The following is a 22,796-nucleotide window of genomic DNA, read 5'->3' as shown; positions in this document are numbered from 1 at the left end:
GAGCACTGCACAGCATTGGTAACGTTCGATGACTGTAACTTTTTAAGATAGGGTTAGGGTTAGGGTTAGCTAACCCTCTTTGTCATAACTGACACTGTGATACCGAAAAATACCGAATACTCTGAAAAGAACTCAAAGACTCTCTGGTCTTTCAGTTTTCGTCACCGTTCAAAGCAGCATCGATGTTCACTCAGGTCTTGGATCGCTCTCCTTTTTCCCGACAGTAGCTTTCCCAGAAACTGTCTTTTGTTTGCGACTAAAACACCTGTTTTTGACACCTTTTCTGCCATAACATTGCTGCAACCGTCCTGTGTCTCGTTGTATTGTTAGCGAGCTATCACAAGCCCTGGCGTTGTCTTCTGAGCATGCTTAGTTCACATGAGGGCATGATAGCAGTTTGATTGATGCATAACAAGCCAATTCGGGTTGTTCAGGCCGTTCAGTGTGATTGGATGTTGTTTTTACAGACCTGTCCCTTCCACAGCTGACTGACATTTTTCATTTTTGTGACAATGCTCCCAAAAAATAATCCCCCAACCGAACTTTAAGGTAAAAATGTAAAAAATAATTTCCTGTCATTTCAAACAAGACTAGAAACCAAAGGTGCAGGCCTGTGGACAACCGTCTCCTCTCCTCTGGCCTGAGCTTAGATTTCCCTTATTTTCATCCTTCACAGTCGACTGCAGCTGGGAGAGTGAAAAGACTGTGTTTAGAAGCAGGTGACTGCAGAGCGAACTCAGCCATTACTAACACTCTACTGCAAACCACTTTGAATCAAAGGGCCCACCAACTGGGCTATGTTGGTATTGCGCACATTTCCATACATTTCAACTTGAAAGGCTACCACACTCTTTTTTTCCCTCAGGCCTTTACTAAAGACATGCACTTGTCATGTAGTGAGTGTGTCTTGTTCTTAATGGGTAAAGGATCCAGGCTATAGTGAACACACGCTATTGCCTCAGGAGAGAATCCTTTGACAAACTTGATGAAAAGGTAATGGAGTATGTCACTGTTTGTGCACATAAGTGTGTCACAACATCAGCAGCAGCTGCGCAGTCTCGTACGATGCTCCCGTTTCTGTGATGATTCACTTCAGATTCAGAGAGTGAAAATAGGACAAAACTCCGGCTGAATTTTGGGGGAGAATTGTTTTTTTTTTTTACCTCTGCATAGCCAGAGAGTACCAACAGAACATGGTTGCTCATGCTGTGTTCTCCATGTGCTTGTGTGTGGATCTGCCAGGTTTGTACAACTCGGCAGACAGCTGGATGATCGTACCCAACATCAAGCAGAACCACTACACCGTGCACGGCTTGCAGAGTGGCACCCGTTACATCTTCTTTGTCAAGGCGATCAACCAAGCCGGAAGCCGCAACAGTGAGCCGGCCCGTCTGAAAACCAACAGTGAGTAACGTGCAAGGCACATGCTTTTCTATGAATATTGACAAGTTTTCGTAATTTTGCTTTGATATTTAACACAACTCAAAGTCTGAGCGTGTCACTTGTGTAATGGAGCATACAGGCCTTTTTTTTATCTTTGCTTTACAAATGAGTCGCTGATTTATGAACACATTTACATTACATTTTGATTGGTAACAGATTATTCATTATGCAGTGCTTTTGGTTTCCAGTCTGCTTGTTACATTTTTAATCCTGGGGCCAACAGAGTGCACGGTGTACGAATGAAGCAGCACCTGTCGTGCTGAACAGATTTACATCTAAAACGCATGGTGTGTGAAAAGCGCCCTGATTGATTTTTTCTAAAATGAAACATCAATATATCTATGGAAATAAGCTTTTGAGTAACACTTTATAATAAGTACACACTATTAGCATTAGTAAAGCATGAATAAATATTGAATTAATGAAACGGTGTCCAAATAGCTGCTGAATTCATTATTTATTAATGCTTAACTAATGCTAATAGGGTGTACTTATTATCAACGTTTGACATAAAATACAGATTTTAAAATGTCTAAAAAAATGACATTTGTAAAATAATACCACCTTTGACTTGATGTATTAAATCTGTTGCATCATCTAGTATAAAGAATTTGGACAGACAGAGTCACTGTTTTGCACTAGTGTGATCAGATCAGATCATAACTGTGACATCGTTTGAGGCTTTTTCACAGTTTTCTGTTCAATTAGATACTTCTACACAGAGAAGTAGCACAAATAAGCTGCCAAGGTATCAGGCAGAGCGAGTATAAAAATATCCCATATCAATTTAGTTGTACCCTGTAGGCTTGTCTGAGTACTTTTGAGTACACATCTATTTCCATCAAATAACTATTTCAGACAGCGGTTGTTCTTGCAGAATTATCTTGCTCCGTGCATTGAGCTTTGTTGTAACACACATTTCAATCTCCTCAGGATTTAAAAACCAAAAAAAAAGTCAACTTTATTTTCCGAGCAACAGCAAGGGAGCAAATGCATCATTACCTGTGGGTTCATCTCAGTTCCTGCTTATGAATATGTCATATCTTTCAACCAGGGCTATGGTTTCTGGTTGAGCAGGCTTTGGTTGCCTTTTGGAGTCTTGGTCCACATACAGTAGCTGCTGTCTAAACCAGAAGCCACAATAATATTGGCTAATTTGTCATCAGGTGATGGCCAGATGTGCTGTCTTATTGTCTGTGGTTCAGCTTAAATCACATGTGAAGGATTTGGGAGCAAAAGCTTCAGCTTTATTTATTTATTGCTCTCCTACACCCTGTCATCTTATATTGGTTTATGGAATCACTTGTGCCACAGACCTACGCTTCACCTCCATGTTGCACAGGAACACAGAAAGTGGAAAGTGTTGCAGCATGACATGTCCCTTACTTCTGTTTTTCCTGCACGTTTGTCTTTGTATGTGTTACCCACCTGAGTTCATATTTGCTGCGAGTGCCGACATTGTGAGGAAATGTGCTTTCTGACATTCTCTGCAATCTCATTCTCCGTGTTCCTGGTAGAGTTTAGTACTTTCTATAACTAGGTAAAATGTAGTTTTTTTGAGAAAAGATAATGTTTCGTTGACACCATTTTTTCAGTTTCTTTTTCCCAGAAGAATTATTTTCCTGCTACGCAATCATGTCTCAGTCTGTTTTTTTCTGTAAGTAAAATGGAAAAATTGATATCAAAGTGGGCAAGCTAAGCTAAGCTAGGCTAAGCTACAGTGAACCCTAGCTTGCATGCAAAATGAGTACACGTGCTACATAGAGGTAAATATGAGAATGAGAAAGTTTTTAATGTACACTTTTAACAAAAATTTATTGTTATTGTTATGTGACAAAACAGAGTAAAAAGTAATAGTACTTTATCAGTGGCTTTAATTTGCAAGCATGAGGATCAATTTCAAAACAAAAGTCCTGGAGTAATGGCAGTAAAAAACACAATGGGGGTCGATGATCCAAGTTCACAAACAACGATAACGTCTGTGTCCACCATTAGTCTCACGCAGAACGCTACACTGGCGACGCATGGACATCACCAGGTTGTCGATCGAGGCCTGGGGGATGTTGTCCCATTCCTTCTGCAGAGCCACCTGAAGTTGGCGGCCGTCGTGGGGAACTGGAACCTGCCGGTTCGCTGTCGTTCCAGTCTCTCTGAAACGAGTCCGCAGGCGGCTGACAGTGGAATGATGCACGTTCAGTTGTGTTGCCACAGCTGTAACGCTCAACCCAGCACTCAGCATGCCAATGGCACGCTCCCAATGGCATATTGACAAGTGAAAAAAGTCCACATTTTGGTGTGCCCTTTTATTGACCAGACCATAAGAAGTGTCTGTGTACTGGTCACGCATATTGACCACCACTCTGCCATGCTCCATGACTCTCGTGAGTTGAAATACTCAATCTGAGATTGTAGTCAGTAGGAGTGGCCAAGTGACACTGGACTACTGGGTTTGAGCAAAACAAATCATTCCATAAACAAATGCATCAAGAATCTGAGCAAATGTCATGACATTCTATTATTGTTCACCATTTTTAAGTTTGTGCGTTTATATTTTTGTGGAGTATAGATAATCACGTCACCCAACTTCTATTCTGTGGAGCTACTTAAATACTCCTCGGGCTCAGCTGTGGCACGTTACAGTTAAAACCGCCGTGATGTAGCTAATTTAGGATGTGCCTGAAGGGTGCTCAATAAAATTTTAAATCAGCCTTAAACCGCAGTAGTGCAGTACAGCTAAAATGGAGTTGATATGCCAGCTCCTCATCGCTGCTGTCAGGAGTCTGGCTGTGGTATTTAGGATTAACTGTAATCTGTCACTCTGCTGGGTAATATTAGTATGTAGGAAAACTGCAGTAGTCAAGGGATGATCTCTGCTTTTCCACTATGCAGTTGTAGCACGCCACAATTCGACTCTACTCGCAGCCGTCTGCCTTGACCGGTTAGGGTGAAAGGAAAAATGGGGGCAGAGAAAGGACAAGAGGGAGATCAGGTAGAGAAAGAAGAAAGAGACAAGGAGCAGATATACAACAATTGTGTCAAGTTTATACGAGACAGTTAGAATCAGCAATGAATCCATCCGTCCATCCATTATCTATTTTAATTATAGCATAATAATAATGGTGATGATATGTATGATAAAAATAATAATAGTAGTAGCCTCGAAACTGGATCTGGATCCTGCAACCTGCAAGATGAGGACACAGAGAGAGAGAGAGAGAGAGAGATAGAGAGAGAGAGAGAGAGAGAGAGAGAGCCCGAAAGGAAGGAAAGACACAAACTAGGTAGAGAAAGAAGAAGATTGAGGACGTATAATAAAGTCATATTCATACACTGAGTGTGATATATCTAGGGCCGCACGGCAGCGTAGAAGCTAACACTGTTGCATGAGTTAGCTTCTCCCACAAATCAAAAAACATTAACTCAATACGGAAACGCAAATGTGTGTTTGTGTTATTTGATTTGCGTTTCTGTTTTGAGTTAATGTTTTTGTGTTTTTTGATTGTGTTTTTTGATTTTGCGTTTGTGTTCTTTGATTTGTGTTTGTGTTTTGCGTTTTGTTTTGCACCTCAGCGCCACCGTAAAAATCACCATTGGTGTGAATGTCAGAGTGAATTGTTCTTCCCTGTGTGTTTGCCCTGCGATGGATTGGGGACCTGTCCAGGGTCCTGCATGTCCAAGTTCCTGGACAGGACACTTTTTAGCGCACACACACACACATAAAATCTCCACATTGCCTGTGGGACATGGAGCATGACAGTATTTTAACTCCTTTCTTATGGCATCAGGGTGGATTACTGTCTCGGTGTGACATGGGCACGACATGTAGCTGAGGAGCATTTAGAGGTGAAGTGCAGGGTATGCGAAAGCTGGCAGTTCACAGACACTCAAGACTCTGTCTAACTGGGTACAATATACAGTAACACCCAGAGGCAGCCTTATTTATAATGTCCTCCCCTGATACAGATAAACGATGGGTTAGTATAGGTATTTTTCATCATCAGTCTCACTCCTGTTGGGTTGCACTCTCCTTCTCTGTCTTAAACAATTCTGGTGAGTTAAATTAAGATTTACTGGCTCAATGTTTAGTTTAAATTTAAAAAGTCATGGGGTATTCCTTATAACAGTAAGTAACAAACATAGTCAAAAACAATTATCAATATGTTCATTATATGTGTTCAATTCAATGTCCTGTACTTGTATAATTATATATATATAATATTGTATAATTTCTCCTTTTGCCACCTACTCGCTGTCAGTTCAGTCAGCTTGTTCACCCACAAGTTTGGTTGAGATTTGGAGCCCGTGATTGGCAACATTTCCTCCGCTTCTGCGGTGGTTTTTCGACAAGCTGTCAAAATAATAATAAGAATAATAATAATAACATTCAGTATTTTTTGCCCATGATTGAGGCTTTTTGGTTTTCATTATGGCACCTGCACACTGTGTTTCTGCATGCATCTGTCAGGGAGTTTTGCCTCGTCTTTGTCCTTCTTCCTGTCTCGTCTCTGCCACTCCGTCCTCCCTCTGTTTCTCTGAGGAGTTGTTACTCGGATTAAAGTCCCTCACTCACCTGTTCTGGTTTTTGGATTAATATTTATTTGCGACTTTTGAGCTGAGAACTACTGTGAATCCTTTCTGTTGGTGTAGCTATGGGTTGGAGGGTTTAGCCGTTACATCTTTAAAGATGAGTGCATCTGAGGCAGCTCATCATATTCCAGGCTTATGCTTGCAAAGCAAAAAAAGCGCAGTGGCAAGTACGAGAAAGTGGTACGTCACAACTTCTCCTGATCAAAATGAAAATATACGTGTCTGTATTGTTCAGTATCAACCACAACATTGTCTTTGTAATCACAGACGCACATAGAACACAGTTTAACAAATACTGTCAGTTTGTAGAAATTGCTAATATAGTAAACAAACAAAGAGTTTTAATGCCAACTTGCTTTTTCTCCCTTGGCCTTCCTGAGGACTTGTTGAAGTCTGTTCACTTATATAATAGCAGGTCTTGGCCTCAAACTTTCCATGTCCCTTTTTAACCCTATGATTGGCATATTGTTCTCCATTACTGCCCGCGGCTATGGCATATGCCTTTTATTTAATCTTTTATGCCATCTGTCATTTCAACATGCTGCTACTTTCACTCACTTAAGGCAACAACAGGCCAAACGTGCTCATTTGAAGTCGCAAGCTGCCAATTTGTATGTCCACTGTCGGATTTTAAGTGCATGTCTGTGTATGTTGCCGTTTAAGCGCGTGTCGTCTTAGCATTGGGACTTTTTTGAATGGCCTGCGTTTGAAACTGTACAAATGTAAGAGCGGCATTATTACTATATAGTAAATTTATATCTGGATTAACCCTTTTACACCTAAACCTCAAATTTTCCGTCTGGACTTTTTTGCTTATTTTAACCATAAAAGGGGCCAGAAAATGTCCTGTGCTTTAAGTGCTTTGGGCCATTTTTACAGAATATCTTTCAATATCTGGCAGTGTTTTACAATTAGCTGCATGTTAAAATAGTGCATTAACATTTTTAAATGAAGAAAAACAAAAATGTTGGTTGGTTTTTTGGTTAAAAAGGTGTACATCACATACAATACCAGACTCTTTCCTCTCTGGTAACAAAGACGCTAATTCGGCGGCTTCCTGCAATAGCATGAGTGAAATCACCGTAATAACCACATGTTGGCTTTGACTTGCAACCTCAACAACCTCCGCTTTGCCGATGACATAGCAATGATACCTACTTCGCCGGAAGGACTCCAAGAACTGCTGGACTCTACAAACAGCACCTCTAGTGATTACCAACTGGAAATCAGTACCAAAAAGACCAAAGTGATGGCCGTAACTAAGAAACCTACCTAAGTAACAGCCACCTGTCAAGGAGAACGACTACAACAGATCTCAAGATTTAAGTACCTGGGGTGCACAATGGAACAAACAGCCAGCAGTAGCCACGAGATCAGTGTACGCCTATGGAACAGCTTGTGCAGCCCTATGAAGTGGTGTAATCTGATGTAATCTGGAAGGACAGGACCCTCAAGACAGCCACTAAACTGAAAGTGCTGAGAACTCTTGTCTGGCCTGTGGTAATCTGGCTGTGAGGCCTGGACTCTACACGCCAGTGACATCCGCAGGATCCAGGCCCTGGAGATAAAATGCTACACTCTTAGAAATAAAAGTGCTGAGCAGAAGGTTCTTCGGCTTGTCCTCATAGGAGAACCCTTTTTGGCTCCAGGTTGAACATTTTTATAAAGGTTCTACCTGGAACTCTTTTGGAGGGTTCCACCAAGAACCCTTTTAAAACCCTTTATTCAGGAAAGGGGTTTTAAATGGTTCTCTGGATCAAAATGGTTCTTACTGGAACCATTAGTGTTACTAAGAACCCTTGAAAAACCCTTTCTTCAGGTAAAGGGTTTTTCAGAAGCAAATGATACCAGGTAGAACCTCAGCCCTTGTAGAAGGACACTTTTGGAACCCTTATTTCTTAGATTGTACAGTAAAATTCTGCGTATCAGCTGGACTGACCATCGCCAGATGACTCTTAACATGATAAAAAGGCGGAAACTCCAATACTTTGGTCATGTCAAGAGCTGGTATCACCACTCACATATTACAAGGGACCATCAAGGGAAGAGGAGTCGTGGGAGGCCACGAAGGAGCTGGGGTGATGATGTCCGAGACCGGATGGGCAAATCACTGGCAGAGTGTTCTCACAGAGCCAGAGACAGGAGGGAATGGAAGAGACTGGTACTGGACGCTACCATAGTCCCTGATCCTCAGGCATGAGGATGGGGCTAGGTAAAGGTAAAGGTAATGTGCGGTTGTGCAAATGTGTCATCTGCGATACGCTCGGTGAAGTGACACAATTATGAATGTCCAATTATTATTGGATCAAACCTTTTTAATGCCAGGTGTGACCATTATCAAGGTAACAGCAGTAGAGCATCAAAAAGTCCAAAAGACCGTAAATATTGATTGAAACATTTTCTACTAAGTGTTTGTAATAAAGGCACAATATGCTGTAACATTTACAGACACTGCTACTGCTAATGCTACTGCACAAAACCTGAAAAACTGTAATGTCACTTGAAAATGAAACACATCTGGGTGTAGAGGAGTTGGAAAGCACACGTCTTAGCAGATTTCTGCTGCCTGCACTTCAATTTTTTTGCTTGAGGCAAGAAGCTCAAGGTAACATTTGCTGCTATTAGCATAACAAACACCAACGTCACTGTCGGCACCAGGTTCTGAAAGTGAAAAATGACATGTGCACTTGGCCCTGTTGCATTCATTGTTGTTAATATGTAAATAAAATAGTACAACAGGGTCACAGGACTGTCAAAATCCAGGGTTGGCACAGGTGCTTGAATTTTAATGTTGTGTTTTCAAGGTTTTAAGTCCTTGAATTTTCCGATAAAGTGCGAGTAAAGTAACCGTATTTCATTCCCAAAAAAATAGCTGTAGATGAGTTGTAAAGTTAAAAACTTCTCCACCTTTTGTTTAACCCTTCTGCTATTACATAATATTAGATTTTCAGTTGCTTAAAGGCGATCATCATCATCATGAATGTGATTGAAAGAAGTGAAACAATAATTTTGAGCTTGAACTGTTTGAGTTCATATTAATATTTAATTCACCACCGCTGGAAATGGGTGGAAAAAGCTCGGAAATGGACGTGAAAAGTGCTTGAATTTGACCTCAGAAAATGTCCATGAACCCTGAGCATCAATTGGTATAAAACTCTTAATGGTTTCTCACATTTATCGTAGTACTTTTTTTTTTTTCTTCTTCTTCTTCTTCTTTTTTCTGTCAGTTTGCTTTGATTGAGACAAGATTTAAAATCTGGTCTCACAGCTTTCACAGGCTTTTTAGGTCACTTCAGTGATTCCACTCAATAAACCCTGAGTGGCTCAGAGTGAACAGTGGTGTTAGTATCACTGTGCTGTTAGGTGCTCGCACGTGAAGTAACTCACTCACTTCTTGAAACGCCTATGAATTAAGTATGATGAAGGAGACGGTAAGTGTGCGCGTGTTTTTGTGGCTTTTTGTTGCTATGACCATTACCTCAGGATGAACTGTGTCCAGGCTCCACACACGCCTGTCTTCTAAAGTGAGGAGGGCAAACCTACAAGAAGAGCGAGAAAAGTATAAAAGTGGGTGAAAAGTAACAGATTGCGTGCAAGGAGGAGGAGGAGGAGGAGGGGAAAGTGTTGAGTGAAGAGAAGACATCAGATAGCTCTTTGCAGGTATGAGTGTTTGCAGACACGCGTTGGCCTCAATCCGCTGCTTTTTACACATTAATAAAGTCCGGGGTTCACCAACACACGGATGACCAAGTTAAAAAATCCGAAGCGAACGAGCAAGACGTTGCCTTTCAATATAATATGCAATCTGAATAGAATCACAAACTGTGTCCCTTGTGAATACAAATAATGATACCGATAAAATCCTACATCCTATTCCTATTTTTACTCCTTGTCAATGCAGAACTAAAATAAGGAAGCTTCTTATTAAAGCCATGCATGCAGCAGAGCCACATCTTTTTGGTGAAGGGCATAATAGTATTTGTATTTTACTATATTTATATCCATCCATTTGCATGAAATTAAATTAAGGTTGCATCAGGAAATGGAGACTTTGGAGTTAGATTGTGCCCAGTTCATGTTTTTTGATTGTCTGTTAAATTTAATGAAATCAAAAAGGAATGGAGTTGAATATAGGGCAAAGGGTTATGCTTTAAAATAGACTGAGAAGTATCATCATCATCATCATGTTTCTGAGTCTTTGATGTCTCGTCTTTTACTTCAAAATTCCAGTCCAGTCAGTGTGAGCGGTGCATATCACTGATTCAGTGTCTGAATCACCTGACGATGAGATTTCTTCAGTTCAGAATTTAGCTCATGTAGCCTAATCATGCTAATGATGCAGAGTGTTTTTTTGTTGCTGTATTCACATGAGCACTAATATTTGCTTTCAGGTTATTGAAGCTACGTTTACAGTAGCTGGATATTTTTTTTAAAACGGATATTTTCTTCCCTCCCTTTTTCAAAATAACTTCATGCACACATCATCGTTTTCAAAAAAGTTTCCATTTATATTAACCCGCATAAATAAGCTGTCGAATAAAACTCAGTTTTTCTCAGTTTACATGCAAACGAAAAGGCACAAACGCAGGGAAAAGTCTCCGTTTTTAAAAATGCGCTTGCTAGTGTAAACGTAGCCTAAATGTCACTACATGTAATCCCAGATGAGCACCAAATTTGTGTTCCAGGTCAAAGAAAGACACAACAATCAATAAATAATAAAGTCAAATATTTGAGGAAATAATTTTTTCGTAATTTATTACATTTCAAATAAACCAACACAATACAGGAATTGAGATTCCAGTGAAAGAAACAATACAGCTAAACTGAGCCTGAATTACATATATCCCAAACACCCACAAAAACAATTAAACTGGTTAAAAATGGCTATGAGGAAAACAGTATAGCGAGGCACAAACCACCTCTCCTAGTATATATAACATAAAAAAACTGCTCCAACTGTGCTCAGGTGAACAGTATTTATTGAAGCCTTCTTCATGTTTTCGAAGTTTCCCCTGCTCCATCACACCAGATTCAAAACAGAGGTTGTTATCAGGCTTTTTTTCGCTGGCTGGCTGATGAGCTCATTTGAATCAGGTGTGTTAGAGCAGGGGAAACTGGGAAACTGTGCAGGGCAGTGGCTCAGAAAACACAAAGGGAGAGCGACACCTTTGACCTGGAAAAACTCTGGCACGCAACATCAAACCTCAGCGATAAGCTGCTCGGTTGAGGCGTCGTTTTTCAGTTTCCACAAGCTCCATTCAAATTCCACCTGCACCCACCCCCACAGTGTAAAGCATGTGTTTCTCAATCCGGATCCTGTGCGACCAGAGCCCTCCGTGTTTTAGATGTCACCCTGACCTGATAACGACCCATGTATTTGAATCAGGTGTGTTGGAGCACTATAAAACACACAGGTCAGAGGCAAACACTGCTGCAAAGCCTCAAGACGTCCACACTTTTGTCACGGTTCACTATAAATCTGCAGGGGAATTTAAAGTTAGCAGTGCTGCAAACACAAATCCAGGCTTAGATACTATTTTCTTCTTATAGCAGCTCCATAAAATCCCCTTTATTGAGTGAGCATATTGTTTGTGTGAGCACAAAAGCTAATCTGAATGCACGCTGACCTTCCTCCTGGCAGCTCCTCTGCTGACTGTTCACTTCCACTCGGTGGATAAACGACAGTTTTTTTTGATCGTCCGTAATCTGTGCGTTCATTTCTCACGTCCTTATATTTAATAGGCAGCTAAAATCCTGGCTGAAATTATATGAGCTGTCAAAGTGTCTCAGTGGGTTTGTGTACCTCCTTATGTCCTGTTAAAAGACCTGCGGTGATCTTTTTCACAGCAAACACCTGTAATGACGGGGCCTCGAGCTGCATCACAGCCCCTGACGTAAACGGCAGGAGTTGGAAAGGAGACGAGGGAAGAAAGAGAGGAGTGTTGTGGTGGGGGGAAAGAAAAGGATAAAAGGGATGGAGAGGAGTAGGGCATCTCTGGAAAACAGATGTACATTATGCTCTCCTTTTTGATTGAAATGTTCTGAGTTTAATTACAGAGGAGGACCTTTGTTGCATGTCAGCCCCTTTTCGCTTTCTCACATTTTCCCCCCCAGTGCATGTTCTTGAAAGATAAATAAAAGAATGGGGAACAGAAGCTGAATTACTGTAAAGGACACAGTACGTGTTTAATGTTCGAAAACGGATTCGGAATAAAAGCTCATTATTAAACAATTGTGATTATTTAGGACCTTATTTTCACATCATCATCTTTTCCACTACATAGAGACTAAGGCTAAGGGAAATGCGATTTTGCCCTTATAATCAACCCTCAAAATGTAGTGAGCTCTGATGCGGGCTTAAAAAAAGAAGTGGAAGATGAAATTACCCATGATGCTTTGCGAATTCGACGAGCCGGCTGATATTTTTCAACAAAGATGGCGGCCACATCTACCGAGTAACATTTTCGTTGTTATAAATTTTCGCAAATAAGCACGTTACAATGTCGAATTGTGTTGGAATATGTTGGTTTGATGTACGTCGAAAGGACCGTTGAGCTTTGAACACTAATGTCGGAAAAATAACTGACGATTTATGAAAGCAGCTAGCTAACTAGCTAGCGAGCGGCTACCCGCCGAGCCCCCCCCCCGAGAGAGCAAACGCTCTCAAAGCACTCTGCAAACATCTGGATCCACCGGCATTTTTCCTGAATGAAAAATAGTAGCACGCTCCACCGGTAGAATTGTCAACATGCGTTATAGGTTAGCACGTTCTTCATTTTCACTACGCTAATTTGCATGTAGTGGTGTCCCAATACCACTTCCCTCAACGAGGGGAATTTACAGTTGAGGGCACTCAAAACCAAGGGGGAAATTTTAAGGGGGAGGTATTGGGACGGAGCATAAGACAGATAATAGTTTTATGTTAATTAGATGTCTAGTTAGCAGGTGTCTACCAGGGGAGGGAGCAGGTCATTTATAACATTAGCTAATGATCTGTTGGTTTTTACAGGGTACTAAACCAGCAGCTAGAAAAGCTTCGCCTGCTGAAATACAAACAGTCAACTTTTAATAACACTGCATGATTTACTGGTTATAGATCCTGGTGAGATGATATGGTGCCTGAGTCTAAATCTGGACCACAATCAATAGTGACCCCAGTCATATGTTTAATGACAGTGGCCTTCAATGTGACCTGACCGCTCAAAAATATGTGTTTTATTTATTAGAGCTGTCACCAAAGGCGTTCAATCTAAAAACCCTGATCAGCTTTTCTTTCTTATTTACAGCAGCACCAGAGCGTCTCACTGACTCACTAATAATCATGAGATATAAGAACATTTGTTTTACAACGTTGTTTACTGAAGTGCTTGGATTTTTCCAGGTTACACAAAATGGAGTCAGGGATATTTAACAGCAACAGCCAGCGATCCCTCATCCAGGCATCATTTAATGGATACTGACCGATGATACTGACCAAAATAAAAAGGAAAACATGAGTTTTGATTAAAATAATTTATCAGAATCAGTTCCCCTTTTTTTTGCCACAATGCTCTGCTGAGTTTTGTCCACCTCTGCCTGCCAGTGTCACAGCTCCTCCACTTTCAAACACTCTGCAGTGCAGCACCTCTGGTTGCATAGAATCTGTCTGTGTGTGAATTATTATTCAGATGCAGTGGTGAGTGACTCAGAGTTCAGACATGGAGGTTGGAGAAATGCACAGGTTCATAAAAACACTCAACAAAATTTATAATAATCATCAAAAAAAAAAAGCTGTGTAGAAATGAGGTGACTTTATTATTAGCAAACACCTTAAAGGTCACATAGAGTGGTCCTGTTGCACATATGTTAGTTATGGAGGTCTACTTACATATATTAACTTGTTTTTATGGTCAAAAACCTCCTAGTTGCTGTAAACTAGCCGATAGAAATCCTCTTTTCTGACGGTGTTTTTCCGCTGCGAGATTTCAGAGTGAACTTTCACCCCCAGAAGACAGAGTCTTGTGATTGGCCAGTACTATCCAGCACATCCGTTCTCAGAAGCGCAGCGCCCCCCTCTGGAACAGCGGAAGCACTGCTCCTCATTATCAAAACATTGTTTTAACAGTGTTTAAAAATAGCTTCGTCACGACTCCCCACCACAGTCCCTTTAAACCGGAGTCAGACCCAGAGTCAGAAGACACTGTTGCTCGTGAAACACCTCCACAACGGACGTTATTCTTCTTCTGCGGTTCAATGTACCTAACCGGATAAAAAAAACAGCGATAATAGGAACTTCCGGTCTAGTTCTGCTTTAAGGAATCATTTTTATGAAATTTTGAAATTGAGGAATGATCAATTTGCCCCGATGCATTTTGACAGTGAGGTGACTTTATTCAAAAAAACAAAAAGTATCTTGAAATTACTTGAAATTTGCTATAATAATAGTCAGCATCACCCTGAACAATGATCCATTGAAAATATTAGCAAACCTCTTAAGGAATATTTTTAATTAATTTTTGAAATCGAGGAAATGATGGAATTAGTAGTAGTCTCACTTTGTGGTGGTTGCGTTCATCACCACTTTGCCTATAAAATGACTAACTTTGCTCATGTGAGCCAAGTCAAGTTAGTTTGCTCAATTCATATCATGTACAGAGGCTATAAGAATGTGCAATAGCGTGTCTTATGTCCATTTTTTTCAGCACAGCCTATAGGCTATCAGATCAAATAACTATTTAAACACATGCATGAAAAGTACTAAAAATTTAAATCAAATTGAATTTGTGAAATTTGGAAATATGTCTGTTCAACACATAAGAAGAGGAAAAACACATTTTGTAAAGCCTGTGAACCTTTAAGGTTGAGAAGTTGACTGAGCTGTAATTTCTCACTGTTGTCAGATCAACAGGTTATTTAATCAACATTTTAGTGGCATAGATACAAGTTTGCTCATTAGCCTATTGGCAGATACACAGTAATAAAAAGGTGCTCACCTGTTCAAAGCAGATGCTTAATGGCCTAATTGACCGGCAGCGCTTTTAAGTCTTGTTTATTTTGTTGGAAACAAAGAGGTTTTAGGGTGTGTTGCAGATGATTCCAGTCACCTGTAGGATGCAACAGTAAGATGGATATATTTTCCATGCACAGTCAACACTGAAGGAGAATATCGTTGGGTGAAAAATGCTGTAGTTTAAACCATGGCAAGAATTTTATCTCCTAAACTGGCACAGAAAAAATGATTCAAAACAGACCCAGCAGTCTTTTTTCAAGCAATGGTCTCCAAAGACTATTCTGAGTTCACTCAAGGGTGAAGTTAAATAAGATCCGGTAACCGTCTTTGCTCTTTTACTACACTTCAGTTTCTTTTGTAAAAGTGTAATAGTTTGTGGCAAAACTTGTGTAGAAAGAGGAGAGACAACGACAGATATGAAGAGATTATCAGCTAATGGATGCATTTTCGGGTCTCACCAGTGTAAATCTTTGTCCATGAGAGTATAGTCGGCGCTTTTGGACTACATCACACATGGGTTGGTCAATTAGTAACCAAGAGCCAAGCATGCATTTTAATGATACTGAATGATTTGCCAGTTCCACAGCGACGTAGAAACCTGTATATGGAAGAAAAATGATACAAGGTTGGTGTTAGATGTGCCATCTGAGCCCCAGATGCTGCTGCTGCTGCTGCTCCGACTGCTTTAATTGTTAAGTCATGTAGTAAAACAAAATCTCACAGGAGCACTTCAGTCTATCCTTCAACAATGAGAGCCAAGGAAAAAGAGGGAGGCATGAGTAAAAGTGACTGAGATAGTGCAAGTATTTCAACAAGAGCCACACAGAAAGTGAAAGGAAAATGAAAATTGTTTGATAACTGTTCTCTCAGTTGCAGCATCTTTTTATTTCTGTCCTCTTTCCCCCCCTTGATGTTTGATTCTTCCTGTGTTTTACAAGTTTTCATTAAATACTTCCAGACCCCTGTCCCTGACAGTGTAACAGGTATTTTAACTACTGTGTACGTCTGCTTGTGCGTTGGCCAGAGAATAATGTTGTGTTATACGTCTGCTTGTCCTCTGCTGTCACGTGTCCACCCTTCTCAAACTTTGGGCCCAGCCCGGTCTCTGAGGAGTCATCCCATGAAAAGGCATGACAGAGCCCCAGTGTTCGGAAATGGCTGCGCTGGCAGCGATAAGCAGTTCAAAGAAGAGGGGGCATTAATGTAATTGGCTGCCAGCAGCACATTGGCATCGTCTCACATCGTCTCATATCCACATGCGGTAACGCACACTCACCACAAGGATTATTGGGGGAGAGGGGAGAGAGAGGATAGAGGGGATGGAAATGAAAGAATGGGAGAGGCAAGATGAAGGGAAGGACAGATAGAGAGAGGAGGAGGAGTCGCGGTCCTCATTTTGTCCCTCATTAAGCCTTGGGAGGCTCAGGAAAGCAGAGACATGAGAAGAGAGGTGTCAGAGTTAAATGTCAGGTCTGGAAGAGACATGGTTGACCTCCATGAAGCCTCACACACACACACACACACACGTCTGTGCAGCTGTCATTTCAGGACTGACTTTCATTCATTTGGACAGCCTTACCAAAGCCTCAACCATAACCAGTTCATGCTTAACCATAACCTCACCACAGTTCAACGCTTAGCCCTGAACTTAATCAGTTCTTCAAGAATGAAGACCTTGTGCCTCATTAGGACTAGGTTTTTGGTCCTAAACGTGCAACAAACACAAGTTCACACTCTCCTCTTTGCCATTCGCCAAACGTTGCCCTCTCTATTTTCCAGCCATTACACCCAAATCACTGCTGCCGCTGCAAATTGAATCGTTTGGGACCAGATAGCAGCGTTTGGTCTCAATTGTCCGACTGCTACTGAGTGCAGTGAAAGCGAAGGCTGTTTCCTTCAGCTAATTCCCGAGTCTGTGTGATGAGAGGCACGGGAGGAGAATGCCGGGTGGCTTCCTACGCTGTTATGAAATACTTTTCACCAAAGGCTGTGTGTGTGTGTGTGTCGCTTTGAAGTTGAGACTCTCATCCTTGTATTTAAAACAGTCTCCTCTCCTCTCTGTAGTGTTCTCTGTTGCACATACCAAACCACTCTTTGGTCATGTATTATTGTGCTAATTTGTGCTCTAATTTTCATTTTTTCAGTGCAATCTTACAAATAATGAATGTAAACAAATGATTCTGTGGTTGACCCAACCTCTTCAATCTGACACAGAGAGAATGTGCACTCTTTTCCCAGCACCAAACCACGGACCTGTCAGTGATTAGAGGACAGAATTGGTGCACTATTTAGCAGCTGAAGATTCAGATATTTGCCAAAAGGCCAAAAATGTCCAGGAACATGACTGCAGCTAAATGTTAATGTGTCATGAAAGCATCAACACACAACTGTGTGGGGCAGATTGAGCCACAGATCATCATCTCGTGTGTGTGTAGGTATAGTAATGGCACCTCAGATTTCTATTTTGGTTCTGTTTTCATGGCGTGGCAGTCAACTGGAGCAAAATGAAAGTTTTCTTTCCTCAATTGTTGTTCCTTTTCTCCATAAAATAGTGGCAATGACTTGAGGGATTGTTATAATTACGAGATCATCGTTTGCATCAGTAGGAGCTAAAGCGCAGGATAATAATGCACAAACTTTCTTTCCTGTGTGTCTCTCTCTCTCTCTCTCTCTCTCTCTCTCTAGGTCAACCCTTCAAGTTGGACCCAAAAACGGCCCACAAGAAGCTCCGCCTGTCCAACGACTGCCTGACCATGGAGAAGGACGAGAGTTCGCTGAAGAAGAGCCACACCCCGGAGCGTTTCAGCGGCACGGGCTCCTACGGATCAGCCGGTAATGTCTTCATTGACAGCGGGTGCCACTACTGGGAGGTGCTACTCGGAGCGTCCACATGGTATGACATGCTCTTACACTCTATAATAAGTAGGTTTTGCAAACCAAAATATTCTTTAAGTGGAGTTTAAATCCAGGCTATGATGCAACACACACACACACACACACACACACACAGTGTATACTCTTGTCCTAATTATAATCTTTTCACTAATTGTCTCTGAAGCAGACCCAACGAAACACCCAAAGGGCCCGTGTCTGTCTTCAACATGCACTAGCCTGACTGTGGATGTCATTAGGGAAGACGCTAGTTTCAGATCGCTAATGCATTCCGAACTGTTGTCCCCCTGCAGGTATGCCATCGGCGTGGCTTACAAATCAGCCCCGAAGAACGAATGGAGCGGCAAGAACTCGTCCTCGTGGGTTTTGTCGCGCTGCAATAACAACTTCATGGTGCGCCACGACGGCAAGGAGATGCTGGTGGAAGCGAGCCTGCAGCTGCGGCGGCTGGGCGTCCTGCTAGACTATGACAACAATTCGCTGTCCTTCTACGACGCCATGAACTCCCAGCACATCCACACGTTTGAAATCTCCTTCATCCTGCCCGTCGTACCGACTTTCATGATCTGGAACAAGTCGGTCATGATACTCTCAGGGCTGCCCGTCCCCGACTTTGTTGACGGCATGGCCTCAGATCTTCAGGAGCAGCAGCAGATGGGTCTGTGCCGACAGGAGTCGCCATACTTGACTGGGATGAAGTCCTGCCACTGAGGGAGGCCCACTGATGGTCTGACAGAGTCCACTCAGGCCTGGTGACCTGGTGACTGTGAGCTGCTGCTCCGATCTTCATTATGAGTGGACGTTTTTGGGGGGGGGTTTAGAAAGTGATGGAAATATGCACACAATAATGTCAGCCTTGATAGTTTGTAGCCATCCAACGCTTTTCAAATCCTTCAGTGAACGGGAGAAAGGTCTTGGCTTCGGTCTGTTATTGAGCAGAGCAGGTCTCCTGGGTTTCTTGACCATTTAAGGCTCTTCCTGTTTTTCGATTTATTATCTTCTTGATTTGACCATAGACGGAAGACCATGGAGGGAATGTTGTCAGCGACATGTGAACAGCGTGGCATTATTTATATGATTGCAGCAAACTACAGAAAAAGCAGAGGCGGCCACAAAAGGATCCGGTGACGACAGACAGTTTAAACATGATTTATGATGTTTCTAAGTTTATGTCCACAGTATGACCTGATGTGAATTTAAAGTGTCTGAGGAAAAAAGGTTAAGTTATTGCTATATTGACAAGAGTTAGAAAGTTAAAATATAAACAACACTCTTCCTATTATTCTGAATGTGACTTCTTTGCATTTTTACTGTGTGAGCTTCGATGATCTAGATCAGGGGTTCTCAAAGTTGTGATACCTGAGGGCAGATTTAGGAACCCAACATTGGACTGAGGGCCGCCAAAGGAAAAAGAAAGGGGAAAAAACAGAAAGAAATCCTATTTCTAATAATTTTAATGACCAGATTGCAGTTTTACAGTTTACACTTATTGGTCTGTATCCAGTAATGTCCAATACACATTTAACAAGCTTAGTAGCTCCTGGATTAAAACTATCAATTGTAATTCATTGCGGGCCGCCAGAAATGTTTCTGCGGGCCGCCATTGGCCCCCGGGCCGCACTTTGAGAACCACTGATCTAGATGTTCGATGAGGGCTCTCTTAAGGCCACATTATACTTCTCCGACTGCGTAATGCGTTATCCGACTGCGTAACCACGGAGACCCCTCGAGCCTTCATAGTTGTGGTGCCGGATACGCACCGCAATTTCCCTCCCGATCAGTAGGGGTCGCTACGAAAGGTTGTTGTGCTTTTTGCCAAAGGGAGCAATGGCGTCCGAGAGAGAAAGACTGTTGTTGTTGTTGTTGCAGGTGAATATCATTGAAACAGTGTCCGTTTCTCACTTTTCTGTGTCACGGAACGCAGTTTTAAGATAATATGAGGTGAGAAATTGGCCATTTAGAGTCTAAACATGTGGTGTGTGTATTAAGATATGACGTATTTATAGTTTGGCAGTGTGGCACTGTGGCCGGCACAGAGCAGCGTTAGCTCGGCCTGTCCTGAGGACCAATCGCACCCCTTGCCGTCTCCGTTGTCCCTTGACGGAGTGACGGACACTTAAAAAATATTTCGTGCACCCGGAGACGACGTAGAGGGGTCTCCGTAAGCTACGTAGAGCACTTTACGCAGGAGTATAAATTGGGCTTTACAATATGACGTCACTGTTCACATGTTGCAGCATCAGTCGCTGTAACTGAACTTTCTCTGTTAGTCTTTCAGCTCGATTTGATTTCGCAGATTCCAAGTGTTCAGGAGGCGTTACCTTTTTTCTCCCAGATTTAAAACAAAAAGAAAATGTCACAAGGGGAGGATTTGCATCATGCGACTACTTGACCTGTATAATAAGAGGTATATTGATTACTGGAGGAAGAAAATAAGTGTTATTTATGAGAAGAAGAAGAAAAAAAAGAGATGGTTTACTTTTATGATTAATTTTAACATATTCATGCACTTTTTTAATTAACACTATTCCCCCCCCCCCCCCCCCCCCCCTCTGTGAGTGTTTGAACAGCTGAGTTGTGATGGGATGTGAAAATGACAGCTAGCACTACTACTGGTTGTGTTCAGTTATATTTGCCAAATCATTGATGATTAGTCATTAAAAATGGTTATCGGATATAAACACTATACAAATTCCTTTCGCAATAACAAAACCCTGCTGAAGCTGTTTATGTGTGTGTGTGTGTGTGTGTGTGTGTCTAAATCTAGTTAATCAAAGCACTTTGGACTAAAAACCGAAAATTGTCTGCTGTAAAAGTTCTCTGAACACAGCCAGTGACTTTCCCTCCCTGTTGCATATTGTAAATGTATCTTATTTAGAAAAAGGGATATGATTATGATGTGTTTGCAATTTTTATCACAATGAAATGATGGTAAATTAATATCTTTTTTTTTTTTCACTCTGTTTTTTGAAGATTTCAGGGAAAGGAGCGTGGGGGGTTAACACTTTACTGTCTGTTGCAATATCATGGCATGATTGTGTTTTTTTTTTTTTTTTTCCTCTGTGATTTGTTCACACACACACAACACAACACACACCAACACACGTCACGTTTTTGTTTGTTTGTGTTGGCCTTGTCGTGATAAATGCATGATCCCGCAAATGGTTCGTTGAATAGTTGATGCAGATCTTTCAATTCATCCAAACATTCGCTTAAAAGGCCCCAATGCATGGACGGCGAATTCTCTCTGGTTTCATTTTTTCAGGTCGACGGTTAATTCAGACAATCAAACGAGTATCCGAGTTTATGCATATTTAACGACGTCTTTACCAGTAGACCTCGGGAGGCGCTGTGATGGAGTGACACATGAGAAGGAAGATGACGTACGGACCGTCTTTCGCTCCCCGCCCGTTTTTACTCTGGATGTTAGATGTCATGTAACATTTGTAGTTACGGACTATGATTTGCTTGACTGAAAGAAAGAAAAAAAACACTGAAATGTGGCACACGGTGCCCATGATTGACGTTCTGACTCACTGATCCTTGCTTGCAAAGATCATCTACTGGTGAAAGGTAACAGCGGGAGCACCGGAGTCAAAGGAGGGGTGTTGGTTTTTTTTAGTCAAGGACATTTGAGAATTTTACCTGACTTGATCTTGTTGAATCATGTCTGTCACACACACACACACACACACACACTAAAAAAAACAAACGTGTTGATTTGTGATCCGGACTGACAAGCTCAAAGTCATCTGTGCAAGTGTGCTTGGCTGGGTCACTGCATGATTATGTGACTTTCAGGTTCGCTGTCCTCACATTCATGACGACGTCTCTTCCGTTGAGTCAAAGCGTCGCTCTCGAGCGCAGCCTCAGAAAAATAAAACATGACAAGATTTAACGTTCAATCCCATGCATAATCGGATCATTTGCGGTGTTTTTTTGTTTTTTTGTGTGTGTGTGTGTCACAAGTCGATACGGTAAAATATATACAGTGAATGAATTTCAATAGCTCCCCCCCCCCCCCCCCCCCACTCCTCGTAGTGAAGTGTAATACTCTAGAAACAATGCAATAGAGTCTCTTTCTGCTTTTCTGTTTGTGTAATTTTTGGGGGGGAAATTATTTTTACAGCTCATGAGAAACACACGCTCCTCTCCTTTTTGGCACCTGGACCTTGACAAAACAGCACAAAAAGAGCAGCTTTGCTTTCCTGCGAGGCTTTTCCGTGGAAGTAGATATCATTAAATTTAGCCAGAGAGGAATGTAAATCATAGGGGGAAATATATATTATATAAAATTGTATAATGTACAAAAATATATATGAACCAATGTTATTTATGTGAATTCAAGTCCTAAAATAAAAGTCTGATCCCAGATTGTGTTGGAGTGAGGGTTCTTTGTCGGTTGCTACCTGAATTCAAGGTTGATTCTTTTACATAATTTAGGACGTACGCTCTCTTTCTTGCACTTGCAGGAGTGTTTAGTGCTTTTTTCATCCAGTTTGGTTTTGTATGGATGTATCGCTCAGGTCTCAGCGCCCGTATCTCCATCCTGTTCGACACACGACTTCAAATTGTGGGGCTGTACCTTTTTACACATGTGCCAGATAAGCCAGTGGTTCAAAATGTACAGTACATGCACATTCTGGCTTCACTCCCTCACTCACACAGCCAGCACAGCTAGCAAGAAAGCCATTGGCGCAACCCATAATTACATTTCTAACTGCCGTATAATTAAGACTGCGTGTGCAGCTCATTAAGTCATTTGTCACCTAATGTGTGGCAACTCTCTTATTATAGAGAAAGAAAAGGTGGGCGCGTTTCAAAACGGTGACCCATGTTTTGGTTTTTTTAAACCATGTTCCACCAACCCATATTTTCATTATTA

General features: G+C 41.6%; 1 protein-coding gene across 4 annotated transcripts in view; it reads left to right on the top strand.

The window, feature by feature from the left end:
• Positions 1–22,276, top strand: part of mid2 (midline 2) — a 150,532-nt gene extending 128,256 nt beyond the window's left edge. For all 4 annotated transcript variants that reach the window (XM_083891118.1, XM_083891115.1, XM_083891116.1 and 1 more), the window contains 3 exons: positions 1,243–1,404; positions 17,705–17,912; positions 18,205–22,276. In XM_083891118.1, the coding sequence (XP_083747244.1) occupies positions 1,243–1,404; positions 17,705–17,912; positions 18,205–18,622 (788 nt within the window). In that variant the 3' untranslated portion in view covers positions 18,623–22,276. The remainder of the gene's footprint in view (positions 1–1,242; positions 1,405–17,704; positions 17,913–18,204) is intronic.
• Positions 22,277–22,796: the final 520 nt, after the last annotated feature.

Source organism: Microchirus variegatus, assembly GCF_963457635.1.
Source record: "Microchirus variegatus genome assembly, chromosome: 6".
Classification (NCBI taxonomy): domain Eukaryota; kingdom Metazoa; phylum Chordata; class Actinopteri; order Pleuronectiformes; family Soleidae; genus Microchirus; species Microchirus variegatus.
This window is presented reverse-complemented; position numbering and strand designations above follow the sequence as displayed.